At 46.9% G+C, this 24,479-nt stretch overlaps 1 protein-coding gene across 1 annotated transcript in view; it reads right to left on the reverse strand.

Annotated features, from left to right (window-relative positions):
• Positions 1–24,479, reverse strand: part of LOC144754061 (major histocompatibility complex class I-related protein 1-like) — a 165,553-nt gene that overhangs the window by 87,530 nt on the left and 53,544 nt on the right. Inside the window, exon 2 of the mRNA XM_078641580.1 lies at positions 8,242–8,292. Within this exon, the coding sequence (XP_078497706.1) occupies positions 8,242–8,292 (51 nt within the window). The remainder of the gene's footprint in view (positions 1–8,241; positions 8,293–24,479) is intronic.

Genomic DNA, 24,479 nt, shown 5'->3' on the forward strand with positions numbered 1-24,479 from the left:
AACCACGTGTGCGACCTCAGGGGTAAATAGATCATGATCATGACATGCTTCTGATGCCAAGATTAGGATGCAGCTGGGGAGCAGATAGTTGCTGGTTTATTTGTGCTCCTGTCAGGGGCACTTCTTGGTATTTCAATGTTTTGGACTCCACTCTGACAGTGATGCATCTTACAGGGACCAGCAGGATGGTGTTGCCAGTAGAGTGAGCCTGGATGACAAGTGTCAATGACTTACTTTCATGATGGTAGAGACTCTTAGTTTATCAACGGTTGATGTAATGGTGACCAGAAGGCATTTGTAGCCTGGAGACTGTGATTTGCTGGTGCTCTCTGTCCTCTACTTGTGCAAGGCATCTAAACCTCTTGGCATGCATGTCATGGTTAGCTAGGTAGTCAGTGACTCTGTCTGGATGTTTGTGCTGGGAACTTGAGGCAGTGGCTCGGTTTGGTTCTCCTACTGGGCCGCCACCATGTCGTCGTCGCTCCACATAATATGCTGGCTTGTGTCGGTAGATCCACATATAGTCATTGGTATAACTTTGTATACTTGCAGGCCTGGTCCTACCGAGTCTTCTCTTCTTGCTGGTCAGTTATCCCAGTGTGAGCTGGATGGCCACACTCTTTACCTTTACTCCTTCTCAGTGCTCCGGGATGCACCTTCTTATTGACTACTGGTGTCTAAGTCTAACATGATAGCTGAGAGCATGAGAGTTGGTGAGAATTCTAGTTGCTTGAGTCTTTTCTCTTCCCACCAGGGGCACTGGAGTGCACTGTCTTCTAGAGACAAGTGTCACATGTTCCCTCATCAGGGACTTTCTTGGAACACCTTCTCTGTTGACAGAACTATGTGGCAGTGAGAAGCTGTGGTTCAAAGTACCCATAGAGTCACAGTAGAATTTGGGCACCTTTTTGCAGGTCCTTGTTTGCAACTGTGCTTTCTAGTACAGTCATGTCACTGCAGCATCTTAATGGAGCCAGTGCAGGCCTCCCATGGCTTTGCTTTTTAGGTCTCGCCTAGCGATGCAGTACATGCGCTACTCGCTTGTGAGATCTATTGTCGTCGAATTTTCTTCTGAAGGGGGACAGGAGATTGCACGCGTACGGACAGGAGATGTGCACGCCTACAGGTCATGTGCACGCGTACGGGTCTCGGCGTTTCAGCACAACGTGCTTTTGCTTGTTATTTAAATATATGCTGCTGTGTTTCCACAGACTGCATCTTTACTATTCTTTTCTTTACAGTGTCATCACCAGTATTGTACAATATGCAGAACACAACACTTTATAGCAGCGCCTTAAAAATTGAAGCACCATAGAGTGCAATACATGCTAAACGACAAAAAAAGTTAGTGTATGTTAACAATTTTCGTTAAAAAAATAACACTTGAAGCTCTTATTTTACCGGTCACTGCACTAATAGCAACTACCGATTCGTTTGTTTGTTTAAGCATTGGACCCCTCCTGAGGCGACTAGCCGGGAGGTAGACTGCCTTCTGAATTGCACTTTTATGTTTATGTTTAATTGCTGAATGCGAGCATTTTAAACGGCGACTTTTTAAATATTTCATTTATTTACTGCACTTGCCAAAATCCTGTCATCACTAGATCTAGACCCAGCACATAGACGGTAACAGCCAATTTGCGGGCTGAATACCGATTTTTTTGGCATTTGAATCGGAAACGGCGGACATCTTAGGTGGGAGGCGTGAGCTTCAACAGCGCTCTAGCCATCCCTACTTAAGGAAACGGTAATACTCCGCGATAGCGGACGCGAATCGTGGACGCGCCTGCATCAGCGCCGGAGTCACGCCTGAGTCAGCCCGTCTGCGCCCGTCCGCGCCTCTGACGAGCCCGACGGCCATGGCTCATATCCCTCTTTCTCCTTTATCTCCTTCGCTGGTATGTTTTAGATGCCCTATAAACACTGCTACTATCATCACTCCCTCTATACAATACAGTTCTGAACAATTATTAGCTCTAAAATCACCTAGACAGCCGTGTTGCAGTCTTTTCGAGTTGGATAGTAAGATAAATATCTGTCATAACTGCTTTCTTGCAACAAACTCTGTTGGGACAAAACAAATAGAGAATCGAACCAATACGATATGCTCTAATTCTGATTCCAAGCTATTTACTTTTCTCAGCTTAAATTGCCGTTCCCTACCCAAACATAAAACAGAAATTTTCAATTTATTATTAGATGAGGCCCCTGACGCTTTGTTTATTACTGGAACATGGCTTCATGCAAGCTCTGGACCTGATGTTGTCATGGCCCTCCCTGACTCATATGCGATTACACGCCTTGATAGGATTAACAAAGTAGGAGGAGGCATCGCTGTGATTTTTAAAAAAATTTTTACTTGTGAGTTTAAAAAATGTCCTTGTGCTAGGTGCGAAGGCGCCACTTTCAAAAATTATACTTTCCCCAAACTTTACTTTTTCCGGTGCACTCGACTATCGTCCGCCTGGAGCAGCATCAAATTGGCTAACTAATATCTCAGAACTTCTAGGCCCTCTCGCCATGAATGCTGCCAATTTCACAGTCATAGGCGATCTGAACTTACATTTGGACAATGACCAATGTATAAAGGCCACTGAACTCATTGCCGATCCTGCGTCTCTTAATCTAAGCTTGAAGAACTCTGGCCCCACACATACCGCAGGTCACCTATTAGACCCAATTTTTTCCAACATTGATAATCTGGACACCTTTACCGCTTTGCCTATTCCCTGGTCAGATCATTTTTCTATTAAATTTTCATTTCGAGCACAACTCTTAAATAAAGACACATCGTTGGTCTCAACTTCTACTGTTAGGAAATGGAAAAAACTAGATATTAACATTCTGAATACCTTTTTAGAAGACACGACACCGTGCACTAAAACGAGAGTCCAAAATCTCTTGGCATCAGTTCAGACATGGCTTTTGACAGCTATCGACTCGTGCCTGCCCAAAACAAAGTTAAAGGGAAAAAATCAGCGTCTACCTGCCCCCTGGTTCAATGACTCTTTAAAGCTAGAAAAGACTAAATGCAAAAATGCTGAGCGTCAGTGGAGAAAGTTCTATTCCATAGAAGCTAAAAAAGAATATAAAATACAACTAACACATTACCAAAAAATGTGTAGTAAAGCCAAAGCCGAATTTGTCTGCATTAAAATCACTGCAGCCTTAAATCAATCCAAGACTCTCTTCAAAATAGTTAAAGAGCTGGCTGGCTCTAATACCTCACAAACTCCACCTGACCTTAATAAAACACAATGTGATCAACTAGCTACCTTTTTTGCAAATAAAGTAGACAAAATTTATCAGAGCATCGAACAAGACCAGAATAAACAAAACGAAGTTCTCATAGATACTCGAAATTCTCTTCCTAATAGACCAAGTATTCAAGATGACACTCTTGATGCCAATGCTTGTGATACTCATACCTTCTTATTAAACAATTGGCCCATGCTTAATGTTGATACTGTCATCGATCTAATAAATACAATTAAATCTGGTTCACCAAGAGACCCTTTACCATGTTCTATTTTAAAATTACTCAGTAGGAAAGCCATGTCCATTGTCACTGATCTCTTAAACATATCCTTGCAGGAAGAACATGTGCCAGAGGACTGGAAACACGCAATGATTCACCCAATACTAAAAAAAGCTGATGCAGATCCAAATGTGCCTTCCAATTTCCGGCCTATCTCCCTTCTCCCTATTTTTGCAAAAATTCTGGAGAAACATGTCCATCGTTGTCTCACAGATTTTATAACCACACACGACCTGCTGCCTCCCCATCAGTCAGGCTTCCGGGCTGGTTTCTCAACTGAGACCACCCTGTTAGGTGTGACAGAGAATATCCGTGCTATGATAGATAAAGGTGAAACGGTGGCACTCGTGCTTCTTGACCTCAGTGCCGCATTTGACACTGTGTCACATGCGGTACTAATAAGGACTCTCCACTCATTTGGCATCTGTGGCGCTGCCTTAAACTGGATCAAATCTTTACTTGAGAATAGAACGTTTCAAGTTTTTTCCCAATCCGCATGTTCTGAAACCCTTACTTTTAAACACGGAGTTCCACAAGGCTCAATTTTAAGTCCGCTACTTTTTAATTTGTATATGAGTCTGCTTGCAAAAATAGTTGAGGAGACCGGTTTGATGATGTTTTCCTATGCTGATGACTCTCAGCTTCTTTTTTCCCTTTCATCATCAGGAAATGACAACCCCTCCGTATTAAATCTAGGACTGGTGAAAATTGCAGGATGGATGCAAAAAAACTTCCTGAAATTAAACGGTGAAAAAACCGAATTAATTGTTTTGGGGAAAAATAAAGAACGTTGGGGACCCCAACACTGGCCATCTGCAATGGGTACTCCCCCAACTCCTACTACACAGGCCCGTAATCTAGGCTTTATTGTCAATGACACGCTGAGTATGCACCAGCAAGCAGTTAAAACATCGGCCACTTGCTTTGCCATCTTAAAGTGGCTAAAGAAAATTTGTTGGATGCTACCAGAACACACAAAATAAACGGTCATCAATGCCTTAATAACATCAAGGTTAGATTACGCTAATGTGTTATATTTGGGGGCAAATAAAGCCACAGTCCGCAGATTGCAAACTGTGCAGAACGCAGCTGCGAGACTGTTAGGAAAAATTCCTATCTTTTCATCTACCACCAAACTTATACGTGAGCTGCACTGGCTAAAAATAGAAAACAGAATTAAATTTAAGTCCCTATGCTTCATGCATAAGATCTCTACAAATAAAGCCCCCAAGTATCTACAAAATCTGGTACATTGCTACCATCCATCTAGGACTCTTAGATCTGCAACAGCCAATAAGTTTGTTGTTCCTAAAATAAAACTCTCACGTATGGGTGGCAAATCTTTCGCCTACCTTGGCCCCTCACTGTGGAATGCTATGCCACAAGCTTTGCGCTCTGAGGTGAACTACATGAAATTCAGAAAGGCCTTGAAAACCTGGCTATTCAACATCTAAGTCAGTCGTCCGGTCAGCTACTACTGAATCACAGCGCCGGGAAACCCTTTGTTGGGTAGCTGTTTGCGCTATACAAACTAAATAAATAAATAAATACCGAAGAGCTTATATTCTTTTCACAGTTAACTGACAATGGTAATACAAACATTGTGTTGCATTAAGTGTAAAATGAAAACAGTGGATGCGCAAAGTTTGCAACGTCAATTACACAATTCCCCAAGTACAACTCTTGCTGATTTTGAAACTAGACTGCATTTTTCAGCCTCACGTGCCCACAATTGTCTGCTTTAAATGAATTAAGAAATACGTTTCATTAAGGCAAGACTTGTCTGCAATCCTGAGACCGGGGCTGCACTGGAAGGGAGCGACCAGTGCCTCGCCGAAGCCATGCTGGACTGTTCACATGAGGAACAGGGTCAAGACTGATTTGCATTTGGCTGTGTCTGAACTGGGGTGCCGAAGTGAGCTAAAGAACGATGATGGATTCAACCCAGATCTGTGACTGAAGGTGAGTGTCTGAAAAGTTTCAATGCTCAGTCAATCATCTTGTGTTTGCTTTGCAGCTGGTCCGCCATTATCAAGAGGCAAGGTCGGGGCTGTGTGGAGAAGAACCTTGGTGGTGGCGGCTGTCACGCTTGCATCGACAGGGTCAAATTGGTGAGTGTTAAGCCCCCCGCTTATGGATGTTAGTACACAGCATTTGGCAGACAATTTGACATGTCATTGTCTGTGCTAATACGTGTGTTTGTTCCCTGCAATGGAGTGTCTGATTTGAGTGCTGGCGGGGATTGGACACTGCTTAACTGCTTGTCTCGCGTAATGTAATGGAGGCAACACCAATCCATGAGTCAGTGGCAAATGCTCTGGAATGACTTTGATTAGGCCTGAGTGGAGTTTGCAAAGTTCCTGGACTCCACAACATGACAAAAGAACTCTGCCATGCTACGTGGAGTTCTGTAAGCGAGGGAGTGCGTTAGGTTCATGTGATTCACGGTGATTTTCAGAGCCGAATGTTTGTCCTGTGCTGTAAAAGCATGGCGAATGGCACCATACACAAGAGGGCACAGCTTCCTTTCTGCCGCTCGAGTAGATTTTCTAATCAAGCAGCAGCTTTCTCAACATGAATGGAAGGTTTCTCAATGACCTGCTGAGCAGGGGTACGGAGAAGTAGTTCTTAGGCACTTTTTTATCCTCAGCAGTATTTACTGCCCCAAGTAGGCTTTGCCTACCCCAATTGCCCACTGCATTTTGCAGCCCCCTACAGTATCTACCTGCCACGTACACCTGACGCTACCCCTGCGGAGTATGCTCATGCCACCTGAGGTGGTGGAAACCTGGCGTGAGGCTGGGCTCAGGGGTTCATTAGCCCTCTGCCTGCCTCTTTGCATACACGTATTGTCTGTTGCCAGTGAGACTGCCTCCTCCTAATCTATCGCTATTGTGGGGGCCAAGGCTGGGCTAGACTCACGTTGATTACGCTTTGAACTGTACATCATCATCAAGCATGATGCAAAGCAATCCAACCTTTCCTTCAAAAGCCTACGCCTCACCTGACAAGCTGACTAAAGCCAAGTAATGACCCCATCACGACAGGAAGAAAGTGATACAGAAGACAATAATATCCGAGTGTTATTTATGGAGGTGAAAGGAAGCCTAAAAACTGTAGATGCCAAACTCGGTCTCTTTACAAGCTGCCTAGACCATGTAAAGCAATATGTTGACACATATGAACCAAGACTGGACCAGTTAGAGAACTGAGTTTTAAATGCAGATGATATCCAGGCGCAATCAAAGGAACATTTACTCCGGAAGGATAAGGTACTCGGCTTCATAAAAGCTCAAAATGAAAACTTAGAGGCACAATCCTGACATAACAATCGCCACATAATCAGGATTCCAGAAAAGACCATCTCAAGAATGGTTGACTATGTCAAGACCCTGCAGCGTGAAAATGACCTCACAGCTGTCTTTGTTATGAAGTGGGCCCACCGTTCCCTTGGCCCTATTTCTGCTGTGGGCACCCCAGGTCGCCCAATAGTCGGGTCGCCCACCGGTTGAATTACCGGAGCCAAAATACTATCCTGAGACTGGCTGGCGAACGTGGGTCCAGGGTAACAATATATCCTTCTGCCCAGAATTTACCCTCTCATTCCTTCGATGATGACAAATCTGTGTTGAAATTTGCGAAACATATCACCAAGGCTCGCCACTCCCCGGTGGCCTCACCTCACACCTTAGCGGACCCCAGCTCAGCAAAAACGACTGATCTTGTAACTATGCCTCCTTTGACATGCTGCAGGATTCTGTCAAGAACCTCCAAAGTGTTCTGATCACTTGATGGCTTGTTATTCTATTTCATCTGCTTAATGTTTCTATATTGCGGTGCTAACACTGATTCCATCCCACTTAACAAGTTAGCCTCCAGACCATTAGCTTGGCCACCCAGATGATGGTGGCAGGGTTGTTTAACCCAGTGTTTCCATAGCCCAGAGGGATGATACCCAATCCCCTTTTACAAAGTGTAAACTTTTTTGGGTAGGGAAAGTGGGTAGCCTGTCTCTGTCATGAGTTTAGCCATAGAGACAGGTCGCAAATATAGACCTTATAAGTCAATACTTATTTCCAGTTAAAAAAAACACCCCTTTCCCATGCATCCAGCACTCCTGAAAAGTATTGTGTGTTTATGTGAATATATACATTTGTTAATTTGTGTTTCGTGTGGTAAACTGTATTGCTCATATGCTAAAACATGACCTCATGGCACTTATTTAGTGGTAAAGTATTTCATCCGCTGATTTGGCTGAAGGAGAACGACGGGGCCATGCGGAGCACTTGTACAGGTATGAACTCACTTTCAATCTACAGCGTTGGTTAACCCTTTCCATGCTCATGACGAGCTCAGCTCGTCATGCAGCACAGTGCTCGTGTGCTTATGACGAGCTGAGCTCGTCATGACCACACCCGTTTTTATTGCTGTCCAGCACAGCAGGGGAAACTCTCTAGCAGCGATGAGGTTAAAAAAGGAGAAAGAAGCGGCAATCGGGAAAGAAGGAACAGCGCATTACACGCTCTCGGAGAAAAGCTCTGTTCAGGTCAAAGCGTTGCCTCGCGTATGAACGCGAGCGACGTCAACGCTTCCTTGGGGGCAGTCTCGGGTGTGGCAGGGTATAAAAGCCAAACCCGAGCTTCTGGAAGGCGCCTAGCCTTCAATTCGTCAGGACGCGAGCTTGCTGTTAACGGAGATCTTACCTTGGAATCCGGATCCGATTGCAGGAACTTCATCGGCAGCAGCCCCAGCACCTACAAAAGAAAGAGAAAGCTAAGTGAAATCTTTGTTTCTTCAGTTCAAAGGCGCCCTACGCAAGGCAGATGAAAAACTGAAAGAATAATCAAAAGAACAATTTTTTGAACCACTTTGGAGACTTAAGACTTTTCAAAGACATAGAACTTTAACAGTTTATTGATTGTTTGTTGTAAGGAAACTTTTGGAACAAGTTTTAGCAATATGTGAGAGATGTATATTTTCTTGGTGCATGTTTTCTAATTATCTCTTACAAGCAGAACCGTATGATGAATAAAGGGGCCAGAGAGCATATTAAGTAAGTGAGAGAAAAAACTAGAAAGGAATGTAAAGGCGTGTTGGCAGTAGAAATTAAAACTAATATGCAGTTCTTTGTTATAACTACAGAAAAGCACTAAGGTGACATCCTGCAACAAAGGTCTTCACTACGCCAGCTGCGCATTTTACGACTTCACGACTTAAAGACGCTCTTCACGACTCCTCATAATTAAGAGGCTGATCACACGACGATGCGCTGGACGCTAAGACTATTCCTGTAGATTCGCAGGTAGAACATTGACACTAAAAGGTTTCTTGGAAATGTGTTAGGAGTTGTTAGTCTAGAATAAAAATCCCACATAGCAGAAAGCTCAAAATATTTCTTGTTGCCTCGCAGGTCGACAACAGGAAATTTCATCAGCGTCCGAATCCGACCCTCCTCCCTAGATTTCTATTCAGTAGCCACAGTGTTTACATGTAATCTTTGGTTATAATTAGGGGTTCAGGGAGTTTGGTCAATAGCGTCTCCGCAAAACCTGTCAAGCACCTTACAGGTAAGACTGTAAACATCTTTCAGGTAAGAGTGACTTGATTACCTTGACAGTCTCAACCTGTTTGAGTGGTTAGTGTTGGTGGTGGGAGGCAAAGGGCTGGGTTATGGGACTGCTTTCAACCTGATTGGGTGGGTGTTGGTGTAAACTGGGTGGTTCCGGGGATATATAGTTGGGCTGTTGTTTTTTTCCCGTCTCCTCTGTCCTTCCTTTGTCTGTGCTGCGCTGTTACCTTTCTGCAGTTCGCAATTACCCATTATTGACTATATGCCACTAGACACTCACAGGCCAACAAGATGACAACTTTTTGCAAATAGTATGGCCATTCTCTCCTGCATTACATAGAACCTCCACTAGCTTAAAAATTATAGAAAGACACGTCTTGTTCATGCCTCTCAACAGACACACAATAGATATATGCCTTCTACAAGAGACTCGTTTGCGTGGGTCTCCGGCATCTGGGCTCCGTGCTCGCTGATGGGGGGAAATCTACTCCCCAAACTATGCCAGGGGCATTGCTGTGCTGCTGTTTAGAGGTCTCCCATGGTAGATGTCCTACTCACTTGCTGACCCTGAAGACAGGTATGTTATACTAGAAGGCTCCCATCATGGAAGGCTGGTGACCTTTGCTGTCGTGTACGGACCTTTAATGGATGACTGCATGGACCGTTATAGAACATCCACAAATCTGCACCCACACACCATGGCAACATTGAACATGATCACTCGAGACAATTACTTAGTTGATGCTTGGAGACAGACAGAGCCTCAAGCCCTGGAGAGCACTTGCGTTTTGGTTTACCACAATGCCTGGTCTAGATTGGACTTCTGGGTGATATCAGCAACTCATTTACCATGTACCCTATCAGATCATGCAGGCTCCAACTCTGGCTTTCATCTGACACAGTCTGATCAGCCCCAACACCCACCGACCACGCATGTAACCTTGGGTTCATCCTCGACGCTACCCTCTCCATGACAAAACAGGTCAACGCTGTATCGTCCTCCTGCTTCGACACCCTCCGCATGCTCCGCAAGATTTACAGGAGGATCCCCACCAAGACAAGAATAATGGTCACCCAGGCCCTCGTCAGCAGAAGGCTGGACTATGGAAACGCCCTCTACGCAGGAGCCTCGGCCAAACTCCTGAAACGACTTCAACGCATTCAAAACGCCTCTGCACACCTGATCCTCGACAAAGCCACATCACACCCCACCTGAGAGACCTACACTGGCTCCCCGTCGACAAGAGGATCACCTTCAAGCTCCTCACCCACGCACACAAGGTACTCCACAACACCGGACCAACGTACCTCAACAGACGACTCAGCTTCTACACCCCAACCGCAAGCTCTGCTCCGCCGACCTCGCCCTTGCCACAGTCCCCCGCATCCGTAGAACAACCTCTGGTGGCAGATCTTTCTCCTACCTCGCCGCCAAGACCTCCCCATCCCCCTACGGAAGACCCAGGACCTTCTAACCTTCAGAAAACTCCTCAATACCTGCCTATTCGAGCAGTAGCAGCACCCCTCCCCTCCGCAGCACCATGAGACCCTCACGGGTAAATAGTGCGCTTTACAAATGTTCTGATTGATTGGTTAATTGATTGACACCACCGGCAGAAGCGTTCCTGGATGCAGCATTTAGGGAAGAGATCCGTAAAGATATAGCACAGTATTTAACACACAATGTGGGTATGGTGGGATTGCCTTCCACACTACGGGAAGCATTTAAGGTGGCAGTGAGGGCTGCCTGCATTGCAAAGCAAGCTGGGGTCTTGAAGGCCATCCAGGGAACCCTGGCTGGGCTCGAGAGGGATATTCAAAATCTGGAGGAACAATACTCCTATTCCAATGAATCAGATACTTTAGCTAACATTCAAGAAAAACTATTAGAATTCCAGGAAGAAGCCCTTCACGAAACTCACTTTCTACACACTGGGGTGACAATATGGGGAAGGGGACCATCCAAATAAGATGCTTGCCAATTTGTTATGTGCTCCAAGAACCTCGCTTATATCACGGAACTACTGGATCTCGAGTCCAATCCAGCCCATTCCACAATGGAACTGTTAGAGGTCATGTCGTCCTTCTATGCTCACCTCACACTGAACCTCTCATGCAGCCAATGTGTTACACTGATTCTTGCATACAATCATCTTTCCTGTGTGCTACACTGATCCCCACACACAGCCCTCACTCTGCGTTACACTGATCCCCACAGACACCCCTCACCCTGTGTTACACTGATCCCCACACACAGCCCTCACCCCGTGTTACACTGATCCCCACACACACTCCTCACCCTGTGTTACACTGATCCCCACACACAGCCCTCACCCTGTGTTACACTGATCCCCACACACACTCCTCACCCTGTGTTACAATGATCCCCACACACAGCCCTCACCCCGTGCTACACTGATCCCCACACAGCTCTCACCCTTTGTTACACTGATCCCCACAGACACCCCTCACCCTGTGTTACACTGATCCCCACACACAGCCCTCACCCCGTGTTACACTGATCCCCACACACACCTCACCCTTTGTTACACTGATCCCCACACACACCTCACCCTTTGTTACACTGATCCCCACACACAGCCCTCTCCCACATGTTGTTACAAAGATCCTCACACACAGCCCTCAACCTGTGTTATAGCCCTCTTTCACTTGCTGTTACAAAGATCCCCACACACACCTCACCCTTTGTTACACTGATCCCCACTGACAGCCCTCACCCTGTGTTGCACTGATCCCAACACACAGCCCTCACCCTGTGTTGCACTGATCCCAACACACAGCCCTCACCCTGTGTTGCACTGATCCCAACACACAGCCCTCACCCCGTGTTACACTGATCCCCACACACAGACCTCACCCTGTGTTACACTGATCCCCACACACAGCCCTCACCCCGTGTTACACTGATCCCCACGCACAGCCCTCACCCCATGTTACATTGATCCCCACACACAGCCCTCACCATGTGTTACACTGATCCCCACACACAGCCCTCACCCCATGTTACACTGATCCCCACACACAGCCCTCACCCCGTGTTACACTGATCCCCACACACAGCCCTCTCCCGTGTTACACTGATCCCCACACACAGCCCTAACCCTGTGTTACACTGATCCCCACACACAGCCCTCACCCCGTGTTACACTGATCCCCACACACAGCCCTCACCCCGTGTTACACTGATCCCCACACACAGCCCTCACCCCGTGTTACACTGATCCCCACACACAGCCCTAACCCTGTGTTAATCTCCAAACATAGCCCTCTTTCATATGTATTACGCTGATCTCCACACACAGCCCTCGTCCTTGTGTGTTATACTGATCCTAACACAGACCTCTTACATGTGTGTTACACTGATCCACACAGCTCTCTTCCCTGTGTGTTGCAAATATCCCCACACACACCTCACCCTGTGTTACAATGCCCTCACACACAGCCCTCTTCCCCATGTGTTACACTGACTCCCGCACACCGTCCTCTTCCTCGTGGGTTAAACTAAGCCCCAAACGCACCCCTGACCCACATGCTACAAAGATCCACACACATCCCTCACCCTGTGTTACTTTGATCCCCAAGCATAGCCCGCTTCCCTGTGTGTTATACTGATCCCCACATAGCCATCTTAGCTGTGTGTTACACTCATCCACACAAAACTGTTTTCCCTGTGTGTTGCAAATATCCCCCCACACGCCACACCCTCTGTTACACTGATCTCCGCATAAAGCCCTCTTCAATGTGTGAACACTGATCCTGCTCCCAGCCCTCTGCATTGTGTGTTACTCTGATACCCACACACAGCCCCCTCCCGTCTGTTGTTAGAAAGATCCACACACACATCCCAAACCCTGTGTTACTCGGATACCCACACAGCTCTCTCCCATGTGCTGTTACAAAGATTCCCACACAAATCCCTCACCCTCTGTTAATCTGGTCCTCACACACAGCCCTCTTCCCTGTATTTTATACTGATCACCACACAGTCCTCTTTTGTTTGTTACACTAATCCCCCACACACATCCCTCTACTTGTTGTTATACTAATCCCTGCACACAGCCCTCTCTCCTGTGTCTTACACTGATACAAACACACAGCCCTCTTACCCCAGTGTTACACTGATCCCTGCACACAGCCCTCCTTCTAATGTGTTCCACTGATCTCCACACACAGCCCTTTGGCCATGTGTTACACTGATCATCGGAAACAGCCCTCTTGCCTGTGTGTTACACTGATCCTTACACACAGCCCTTTTCCCCGTGTGTGCCACTGATCCTTACACACAGCCCTCTTCCCTGTGTGTTACACTGATCACTGCACACAGACCTCTTCCTCATGTGTTATACTGATCCCCACACAGCCCTCTACCACCTGTTGTTACAAAGATCCCCACACATAACCATCATCTTGTTACATTGATCCTTGCACACAGCCCTCTTCACTGTGTGTTACACTGACCCCCACACAGCTCTCTTCCCCGTGTGTTACACTGATCCCCGTACACAGACCTCATCCCTGTGTGTTATACTGATCCCCAATCAGCCCTCTCCATCCGTTGTTGCAAAGATAAACACACACATCCCTCACGCTGTGTGTTAGAAATTGGATTCTTGGTAGGCTAGGGCATGGGCCCAAGCCAGACAGAAACCACCTCTCTAGTCAGGATAAGGGAGTTACACTCCTAAAATAACCCCTGCTCCTCCCCTTGGTAGCTTGGTATGAGCAGTCAGGATTATCTTAGAGGCAGTGTGTAAAGCATTTGCACATAACCAACAGTAATACAGTGTAAGCACTACAGAAGGACACCACACCAGTTTAGAAAAATATCCAATATTTTTGTATACTTAAGACAAGACAAAAAACAATTAAAAAAAATCCAGAATACAGTTCTTAAAAATCTTCAGTTATCAAAATATGCTTGAAAAACAGTTCCATGATATCGATAGCTCTAATTGGGGCTTGCACGGCATTGTGAGCAAAGAAATCCAAACAGCCCTGGCTCACTGCATCGTTGTGGGCCAGCTACTGTGTCTGGAAGACCCGCAAACAGTACCTTTTAGAAAAGCAGGGCGTCAGCGACCTCTCGTTGTCACCCGCATTACATATCAAACTCCTCTCTGTTGAAGTCAAGAGCCCTGGTGTCGACAGGTGTCGGGTGCTGCGGGGTGAAGTGCAGCGCTGCGGCGTGCGGTGCCCTCAGGGCATGGTGCAAGCAGCAGCTCGGTGGCAGCGGCTCGGTGGCAGCATCAGATGGCGTCTTCGGTGAGACCAGGGTCGCGGTGCGAAGTGAATGCAGTGCTCGTCGCGGGGCTGGCAGGTCGCGGTGCAAGCAGCGGCATCGTCGTTGCTGAAGCGCTGTTGTCGGATGACGAACTGGAGTCGATGGCGTCGGAGTAGATAGGCCAAGGCTGTGGTGTGGGATGAGAGCAGAGTGTCGTGTAACTTTACGAGCGGTGCCCTCGTAGCACGGTGCAAGCAGCCGCGTTGATTTTGGCGTTGAGTTGAGTCATCAGGAATATCAAGGTGTCGTCGTGAAGTGAGGCGGTGCAGAGTGCGTGGGTTCACAGATCGGGGTGCAAGCAGCAGCTCGGTGGCGGCATCAGGAGGGGTCGGTGGTGAGACCAGGGTGTTGCGGTGGCGCCCTCTGCGGTGCCTTCAGGACACAGAGTCAGCAGCGATGCCGTAGACGGCGTTGGGTTGCTTTTTCTCTGTTGCAGCACAAAACACACAGTCCCCAGTGCTGGGGGCAGAAGAGCTTGAATTCTTTGCTGTTCCTGAGACTTCGTGAACAGGTGGCAATCTCTACCTCAAGCCCTTGGAGAAACTCACAAAAGTAGCAGAAAGTTCAGTCCAGTCCTTTCACTGCCCAAGACAGAAGCAGCCACTGCAGGCCAACACAGCAAAACACACAGCAATGTGGCAGTTCCTCCTCACAGCTTCTCCAGCTCCTCTTCTTGGCAGTCTTCTTGCTCCAAAAGAGTTCTAAAGTACAGGGGCCTGGGCCCCAATATTTATATCCCAAAATCCTTTGATCTCTTAGGCAGAAAGTGTCTGTGCCCAGCCAGAACCAATTCTGCCTTCTCTGGTGTGACATCTTGGCAGGAGGTGGAGACGGCATGGTCAGAGGCAGAACAGGCCCTTTGAGGTGCAAGGAAATCACCTCCCCCTTTCCCTATTGTAGCCCAAACCTATTCAGCCCTTTTCTGACCCACCTACACCATCTGGAGCCACTCCTGCTCCCCAGCCTTCTGTCATCCAAAACCCAGACAGGCAATCCACATTCCAGCAGAGGCACACGGGATGAATGAGCAAGAAAAAACCTACTTCCTGAAAGTGGTATTTTCAAACACAGAATGTAAAAATCACCTTCACTAAAAAATGCATCTTTAGATTCTGAGTTCAGGCATACTATACTTTATTTTCCTACCTAATTCCCCGGGCCAGTTATGTCAGTCAGTCAGTCAAATATCTTTATTCGGTTTATGTGCAAACCATAAAAGCATGCTAAAAAACTGTTTATGTTAACAAATGTAAATCCCTAATATAAAAGCATAATCAATACTCATAAGTACATATAAAATCAATAAATGAAAATAGTACAAGCTGATTACATTGTAGCACAATTTTAAGATATTAAGTTATTTTCCTCAGAGTTCTTACAGCTGCAGATAAAAAATTAGCAATGTTAGAAGTTTCCCATTCATTTGTCAACATTTGCAAATAGAGGAGGGCTGGTCTCACTTGCTTAAAACCTTTGTTAAGTAAAATTGGAAAAATAAAGCGCTTCCTAATGACAGTAAGGTGCTCCCAGAAAAATATGAAGTGTATGGTGTCCTGCCCCGAGAAACTATCGCAGGTACAGGGCCCAAGGTCATCTACCTTCTTCCAACCTTTCTGTTCACCGAGAAGAAAATGAAATTGATTAAGTCTAAATCTAATCAATAAAAAACGGTGATTGTTGTTTGTGACAAAGCCTAAATATGGTTCCATTGATAGTGTTGTTTTACATAGCTGATGGGCCCATACTGTCACCTTATCCATCTCTCTCTCTTCTCTATCCGTGGTTGCTAAGCGCAGGTATGTTTCCTTGGACCATTTTATATCTCCCTTCTCTAGTGTTTCTGGGGAGTTATATAATTCTGGTCTACCCAGCTTAACTGACAGCTTCTGGATGTATTTGAGCCAGGGTATACACAACCCACGATCGAGTGACATACAATCTTTCAAGATGTCGTGGTTTAGCACTAAATCAGGGTTTAGCCATGTAGTTATCCATTTCTGTAGGGGTGCCACAGTAATAGCATCTTCAACAAAGCCAATTCCACATTCCTGGTGGACGATGTAATTGGCTGTTGTTTTAGAGACAGTAAGAAGGTTCTTTAAAAACCTATCTTCGACAATCTGGATGGCCTTCGTGTTTTTAAAGCCCCACAAATCGGCCCCATACATAGCTAGTGATATACACTTTGCTCTATATATTTGAATTAGGGCCTTCGTTGGCCTAGCTCCTAACTTCCTGGCAAAACCCATCACAGCCGATGTGGCTCTGATCAGAATAGTTTTTTCGCTGTGATTTGGGTTCCCCAGGATCCTTGGTCGTCGAATAATACTCCTAAATATGGAAACGAAGAGACCCTGGATAGTATATGACCCTCGCAATAAAGGGTTTTGACCTTTAGGGATTTCTGACCAATAGCCATTATGTGTGATTTCGAAAAGTTTACACTTACGTCTAATGACTTCATAAAGGCCGCAAAAGAGTCTAACAATAACTGGAGTCCCACTGCTGTTCTCGCTAAGAGCGGGGCGTCATCCGCATATATAGAAGTGTGGGAATCAAGCGTTTCCCTGCACAGGGAATATCTTTACAGGAGGCAGTTAGGGAGGAATCTAAGTTGTTGATATATAGTGTAAAGAGAGGGGCGCCAAGATACACCCCTGCCTCACTCCATTAGAAATGGGTATGCCTTCCGTACAATTGCCTTGCTGGTCGTACCTCACCGTTGCAGATAAATCACTGTACAGGTCCGCTAAAAAATAGACGATATTTTTTGTCCAGGCAGGCCTAGAGTTAGAAGATTGGACCACAGCTTTGACCTGTTTACTCGGTCGAAGGCCGAGGACAGGTCCATGAAGGCCAAAAATAGTGCTTCCTTCTTTGCCACCGTATATTTGCCTATCAGTAGTTGCAAATTTAGGCATTGATCTATTGTGCCCATCCCTTTTCTGAAGCCATACTGGGCTACAGAAAGCGTTCCCGTTTCCTCAAGCCATCCAGTCAGTTGGCTTAAGACCACCCTGCCAAGTACTTTTACAGAGGAGTCAATTAGGGATATCGGGTGATAGCAACTCGAATCACCTCTATTCCCTTTCTTGAATATTGGTATGATAACAGATCTTGCCCATGTAGGTGGCAAGCCCAAGTGACAAGCGTTGACAAAGACATTATACAATATCTTGGTGTAGGTCTTAACGTCTGCTTTAAAAAGGTCTGCCGGCACTCCGTCTGTTCCCGGGGCCTTGTTACTCGTCATTTGCATTATAGCCTGCATAACCTCTAGCTCTGTAAATGACAATGAATATTTTTCCATATTTAGGACTGGGCCTGCGGGCATCCCTTCCCCATCATAGACCTTTTTAAAATGACTGTACCAGCCATGTTCCTGGATACCACAATCAAGCTCAGTTTTGCTATTGTCCTGGAAAAAAGGCTTATTAACCTCAACCCAAAATTTGGCGGTATTTTTAATTACATCAATGGATAAAAGCTCATTCAAGGCCTCCTCCCTGATTTCATTTTTCCGCTTTTTTTGTGCCATTTTGTATGAATTCCTGAGGACAGCTACTTCCACTTTATCAGGAGAGTTGGATTTCAATGCTACCATCAGCTTCCGATGGGCTATTGAACAGTTGTGGTCAAACCATTTCTCCCCGTTCCTAGATTGCACCTTAACTACTTTTTTAAGATCACTATCGATCTGATTGCAAATTCTACTGTAGGCCATAAGGACCTCCTCACCGACTATGCCATCCGTCAAACAGGTAGACATTTCTTGGCCAACCTTTGCCAGCAAATTGTCCTCAAACTCCTTAGGCACCACCCGGCACCATTTCAATCGTCAGGCTTGATCAGTGGGTCTCAAATCTAACATTCCAACTGTCAAATTAGTTTTGTCTTTTTTCTTTAGGTCATCTATCAAGGTCAGCCTTACAGGGTTGTGATCACCATATGAGGACCAGGAGACATTGTACTGGCAAACCCTGTTTGCCACATTTAGGCTGACAAAGATATAATCAATAGTTGACCCAGAGCCTTTGCCTCTAAAAGTTGGAACGTCCCCTCTGGATTGGGTAGGGTAGATCAGATCGTTTCCAGCCACCAATTCTTCTAAATACAATCCCTGCGGGGAATGCTCAAAATGAATGTTATCTTGGTTAGCTGGTCCTAGACTGTCCCAGACTTAACAATTACCGTTACAACAATGAACATTAAAATCTCCAAGCACTATAACCGAATAACAATTTGTACATTATACAATTCTAAGAAATCATATAAACTGACCAGATGTTCATTAAAGAAGGCCTTATCAAAGGAGTTATAAAAAATTAACAGTGAGCCAGTTGCCAGTGGTTTTGGTTAATATTTCCACAGCCAAGCAGTAAGGCGTACCTGTCTCCACTTTGCTATAGGTGCCCTCAAGTTTCAGTGAGATAAGGGTTAAGAGTCCGCCCTTCGCCCTCCCCATAGGGGAGGCAACTGCTGGCAAACAAAAGGCTGCATACCCATCCAAAAGAAAAGTATTATTTATGTCCCAGGTTTCCTGGAGCCCGATGATATCACAGTCAGTCAGACAGTCCCTCCACTTAACGTCTTTTGCCTTACTGTTTAGCCCGGCAATGTTCCAACTAAGGAACCTGGTTCCTGGTCGAGGGTCTTTAGCTACCACCCTGCCATTGCTACAGCCACCTTGTACATCCCCTAAAGTGTCTGTAATGTCAAGATTGCCACCCCCACATGCACTCACTGAGTTTCCTGATTTTCCGGCCTCCGCCCCAACACCCAATAAACAAGTTTCTACACCAGGTAAAGAGTGGGCCCGGCCAAGTTCAAGTCAATCATTAGAGTCTAGGCCACTCAGAGGTTGATATCGGTTGGATGTAACTACCTCAAAACCAGTAGACCCATCAGTGCTGTTACCTCTACCCCTAAACAAATCATTAAAGGGCTGCTGGTTTAAGTGCCTGTAAAAAAATCCCAGAGTTCGAAGTGTAATACCCTGGTTGTTATGGGGTAGAGAGGAAGCTCTTAACAATACAGTGTTGGCGAGATGTGGATTTCTGAAATTAATAATGACACAATCGCCACTGACATTCTTATGAGATCTGCCGACCCAGGTGGCTCTTCTAGTGGTTAAGATCTGGTGTGATAATGCCACTGGAAACCCACACTCTCGATTAAGCCATGACACAGTTTTGTTCTTCAAGGAATCATGGGATTCTGGCTTGGTTGAGTGCCCGGTTACTCTTACCGGTGGAACATTAGTTAGGACTGCCACAAACGGTGCACAGTCCGTTGGTAAATCTGGTTGTGAGTTAACCAAGCATCTATTCTTGGCTTCTGCTTGCCCTGTCCTTATCTCTGGGCCTGTTGCTGGCAGTGAGTTTTTAGATGCAGTTTCCGGCGCTACAAGTACAGCTGATTAAACTGTACAAGAGCCCCCATTGGAAAGCTTAGAGGTCTCATTATTAGCCCCCGGACCCTTTTCAACAGCTTTATCACTTTCAGTTATGTCGATATGGGGTCCCAGAAGGCCACCCAATCTCACTACTTCCGCAGAAATCAGGTCAAGTTTAGCCATTAGGGGTTTCACGATCTTGGCAATTTTTACGTCTATAATACTAATCAAGAAATCTAGTTGCTCAGTGTCTATTTTAGCTGTGGCATTGTTAACTGCTGACTCAGTGGCACATGCAACACTAATGGGTGGCGATTCTGCTCTTTTGTTGTTACCCCCTCCCTCCCCCGTTTAGCTTGTATGTTACGTGATCTCAGTACTCTCTGTGTTCTAGAGTCTGGGGAGCGCTGAGCTGGAGAATCATGAGAAGCACCCGGTTTGTCCTGATTAAGGGCTGGCTCTATAGATGGAGGAGCGGAAGCTTCCATGTTTGATAAATCAGAGTGAACAGGATCACAACTATCTTCCGGTGGGGGTACAGACAGAACAATAGGTGATGTGGGCGGTGAAACAGAAGAGACCCCCCGGCCTAGCGACCGACGTCGTTCACTATTGATTTGGTTCACAACTTTCACGAGATAGTTGCCTAGCATGGCTGATACAGGGGAGTTTTTAACAGCTTTAGCCTTAGACATTATTAATACTGTCGATTTAATCCAAGGTGTTCGGTTATTAGGAACAGAAACCAACACGAAAACCAAACTACAGTAGTAAGAGGCTTATTTCAACTACTTGTGCTGCGACCTTATAATCCAGACATTAAGACAAACATGCACAAAATAATTAAAAAGTCTCACTTTGACGGGTATTATGGAGCTCAGCTACAAAAGTCTGAAAACCAAGGTCCGTGGCCCAGCCCAGCCTCGTCCTGCCCTGGATGGCCACAGATGGCCCCGCCCTTGTCCCGGGCTTCTCCCGGTCGCGACTCGTGTGACGAGAGGCGTTCTGCTGTTTTCAAGTGCCTCCGGGCGCGTCTCAGGTGTCACAGGTGCGCCTGGTCAACCGGGGCAGCTGGGAGCTGTAGTTCTCCCGCTACTGCTGGTGGGTCCGGCGTGGAGAGGCAAGTGTCTGCGGTGCCGGTGCCGCTTCCCTCACAGGGGTCTAGGACGAGAGGTTGTACCCGTTGCCCTCACGGGATGCTGGTAAGTCCGCCTGTGTGGGCCAGTTATGTTTATAAGATGTTATAAACAAACTCCCCGTTCTGTCCTATAGGGTACAGGTAGCCTTGCAATAGCAAACAAGCATTTGCAATGCAATAGGTCTCGCATTTGCGAGAGTTTGAGCTATTGGCATTGTAAATGACAAGGCCTTGTATTTATGTGTTGGTTTTCAACACACATAAGTAAAATAAATTGCCATTTATAATGCCACTAGCTCTAACTTAAACAAATGCGAGACCTATTGCATTTCCAATGCTTGTTGACTAAAGGTGGGCCCATGAAAGTCCGTATATCATTACATGTGTGATTTAATGGAAAAGAAAGAACAAGTAATAGAAACAATTAAGCACACACACATCCTCCCCCACACACATGTATAACATGAAAATAAAAATAAATGTCCAATAATATGTTATATAGTGCAACTTCACTAATACATGTTCACACATTTATTAATAGTACAAAGGTCAAATTTATTGCCAGTGTAGAGCAAAACTGGTAAGAGAAAAACACTGTTACTGACTGTGAGAATTTGGCCTGGCATATGCTGTTCACTATTCTAGTGGGCACCTTGCACCAGTCCAAATGACCCTTATTGATGGTAGGTTAAAGACAGCCTTTATAGAAAGCTATCCTAGCGGTAGCTGTGGAGAGCAGCCTTCAGGCTAAGTCTTGAAGGAATGTAAAGCAGCTTGTTTTACCAGTCTATAATCTCCTGAATGACTAAATGGAAGGAGAACCACACCAGGTGTTGGACTAGGCCCTTCTGGCATGTTCACCCCTGAACTTTTTGCTTTTGGTATGTGACATGGTGATAGTGATTTTTGGTTTCTGCGCACTTTACCACTGTGTCCCAGGGTAAAATGCGTGCGTGTGGTGAGGTTGGCCTGCCCTCCCATAGGAATGCATGGGGAATGTATGTGTCCCTGGTAGTTCCTGATGCGTGGGGAGTGCAGGTGCGAGTTTGATATGTGCAGACTCTTGTGAGTGAATGCTGCACGATGATGTGTGTGGCATGAATGTGTCTAGTGTGGAAGTGCCACTTCTAGAAGTTGGCATGTTTGTGTAATTTGTGTCTGATGTGTGATTGGTTGGAGCTGGCTGGTGAGCCTGGCTCCAGGAGTGAGGATGGGTCTGCCCCGATGGTGAGTGTTGAGATTAGCATGCTGATGTGAGGGAGGGGTGCACCTGGGACCTGAATAGGGCTGGGCTTTCCCCACACAATGCTGGCTCCAACCCCTGTGGTGCAACTGATGACCCTAGCCTGGCCAGTGAATAGGAAGGGTGGCTGAGCACATCACAGTGCTCCAAAACCAGTTGCAACTGGTTTCCTCCCCCAACCTGCACACAGACAAAGAGATTTACTGTATAAAAAGGGGCTGTGTCCCCTTGCAAAATGTTCTCTGTTCCTGATCCTGACTGGAGGGGGGACTGCTGCTGCTGGGCGCCAGGAGGACCGCCACTAGGACTACCTTCCTGCCTGGAGGGCCCAGTGAGCTGGCCCCTGGCCCAGCCTTTACCCCCACCACCCTTTTTCCTTCATCACTTTTGGGCCTTCCCTGGCCTTCCTGGGTGCCCCCAGCGCCTGGCATCGCCTGGGCTTTGCAGCACTTTGTTCTCTTCCAGGGGAGCACTATTTCATGAGTGCTGGGAGCACTCCTACTTTTATCTGCAGCCCGGGGCTACTATCGTCCTTCCAAGGGGGATTCCCCGGCGTGAGGATCCCCCCGTTGCTGCATTTCCAAGCCGGTGCCCACCCGGCATTTTCCACGCAAGATTGCTGATGTTAATGGGGGGCGACCCGCTTTATTATTTATTTTGAGGGATCCTACCCCTCGAACTCCCAGCTTTATTATTTATTTTGAGGGTGCCCACCCCTCATTTGGTGCTGGAATTACCGTGGCCGGCCCGGGGATCTCCTGTGAGGCGATGTTCCTGCCTCCATACCCCCAGGGCCGCGCTGCCATTGGCGGCCCCTGAGAAGAATCGCCACACTGCAATTGGCCAGAGAGCCCCAGAGCCGAGAGGCTCGTCCTAAGGGCCGCGCTGCCATTGGCTGCCCCTGAAAGCACAAACAGGAAGCGGACGTGAGCCCATCCCGCGCTCCTGTGCCGAGGAAGCCGGAAGCAGCCTGCCATGTCCTGCCCGTGGCTCCCAAATGCAAGGGAGAGCCCCGGACTGCCTGCTGACCTGAAGAGAGTCCGCGGCAAAGAGGAAGTCCTGGCCGCCGGGAGACGCAGCAGAGGAGCAGCGCCGAGGAGAAGCATCCGCCCCAGGAGTCCCGGTGAGTGCTGCTCCGGTTCTCCAGTTCTGGGGGCATCATTGTAGTAAGAGTCCCCAGAGGAGGGACTCCAGCGAAGAGAGCATTGTTCATTCTAGAGCCCACGCGGCTCAAAGCAGGCAGCAATTGTAGTTTGGAGCCCTGAGGCTCCCAGGGGCATTTTGGCTATTTAGAGTCCAAAAGGGACTCCAACGAAGTGGGCAGCATTTCTCTCGAGCCTGTTGAGGCTCCAACGTCTTCGGGGGCATTTTTCTTGGTTGGTAGAGCGGACCCGGAAGGCAGCGGGTCGCTCCCACCTTACTCCGCTTTTATTCTCGAGCCCACGAGGGGCTCAGGAGGCATTGCGCATTTCGAGCCAGAATGGCTCTGGGGGCATTCTTTCTTCAGAGCACCGAGGCTCCCAGCCCGCCTTGTTGTTTCTTGAGTCCACGAGGCTCCAACGTGTTGGCCCCATTGCTTCCACAGCTGCCCAGCACTAAGTGGGCAGCTGCTCCGTTTAGGCCCCCTGACATTGGGACACAGGGCGTCCTAGCCCCAGAGAGGCCAGTTGGCTTGGGGACAGTCACAGGTTGTGGCTTATGTGATTTCTGCGCAATTGTCCTTCCTGCACCTCTGAATGTGTTGTTTTTTGCGTCCTGTGCTTTTCCCTACACCGCTGAATGTTGTGATGCATCATGAGTAAATGTGTTCATTCCTATATCCCTAAAGGTATTGTCATACTTAGGGGGTTGTTCTGTCTAGTACAGGTGTTGCTAGTGAGGTCCTGGTTCCCTGCGTAATATTCTCCTAAGGTGGTTAGGGTTGCATGGGTGGTACTTACCTGTTACCAGTAGTTACTGGTTGTGTGCCCTATTTTCTACTTTGTACTAAAGTGATGATTATTCTATGTACCAAGTGCTATTTCTAACAAGTATTCTAAGACTTAAAGTGCATATTCCTGACAGTGGTCCATGTGGCCCTGTCCTGTACATATCCCCTGTAAATTCTGCCGGTGCCTGTTGGCACATTGTAAAGTGTGTGTTTTTATCTGATGTATTTGCTACAATACAAAGGCTATTTTTATACATAACCTTGTGTGGAGTTTCCTTTGTGGTAGGCCTTGGGTGTTGTTGCTGGGTGCACGCGCAAACGCTTAACTTACATAGCCTCCGAGTTTAGCCTTACTGCTTGTGTC

This window comes from Lissotriton helveticus, chromosome 5_1 (assembly GCF_964261635.1).
Source record: "Lissotriton helveticus chromosome 5_1, aLisHel1.1, whole genome shotgun sequence".
Classification (NCBI taxonomy): domain Eukaryota; kingdom Metazoa; phylum Chordata; class Amphibia; order Caudata; family Salamandridae; genus Lissotriton; species Lissotriton helveticus.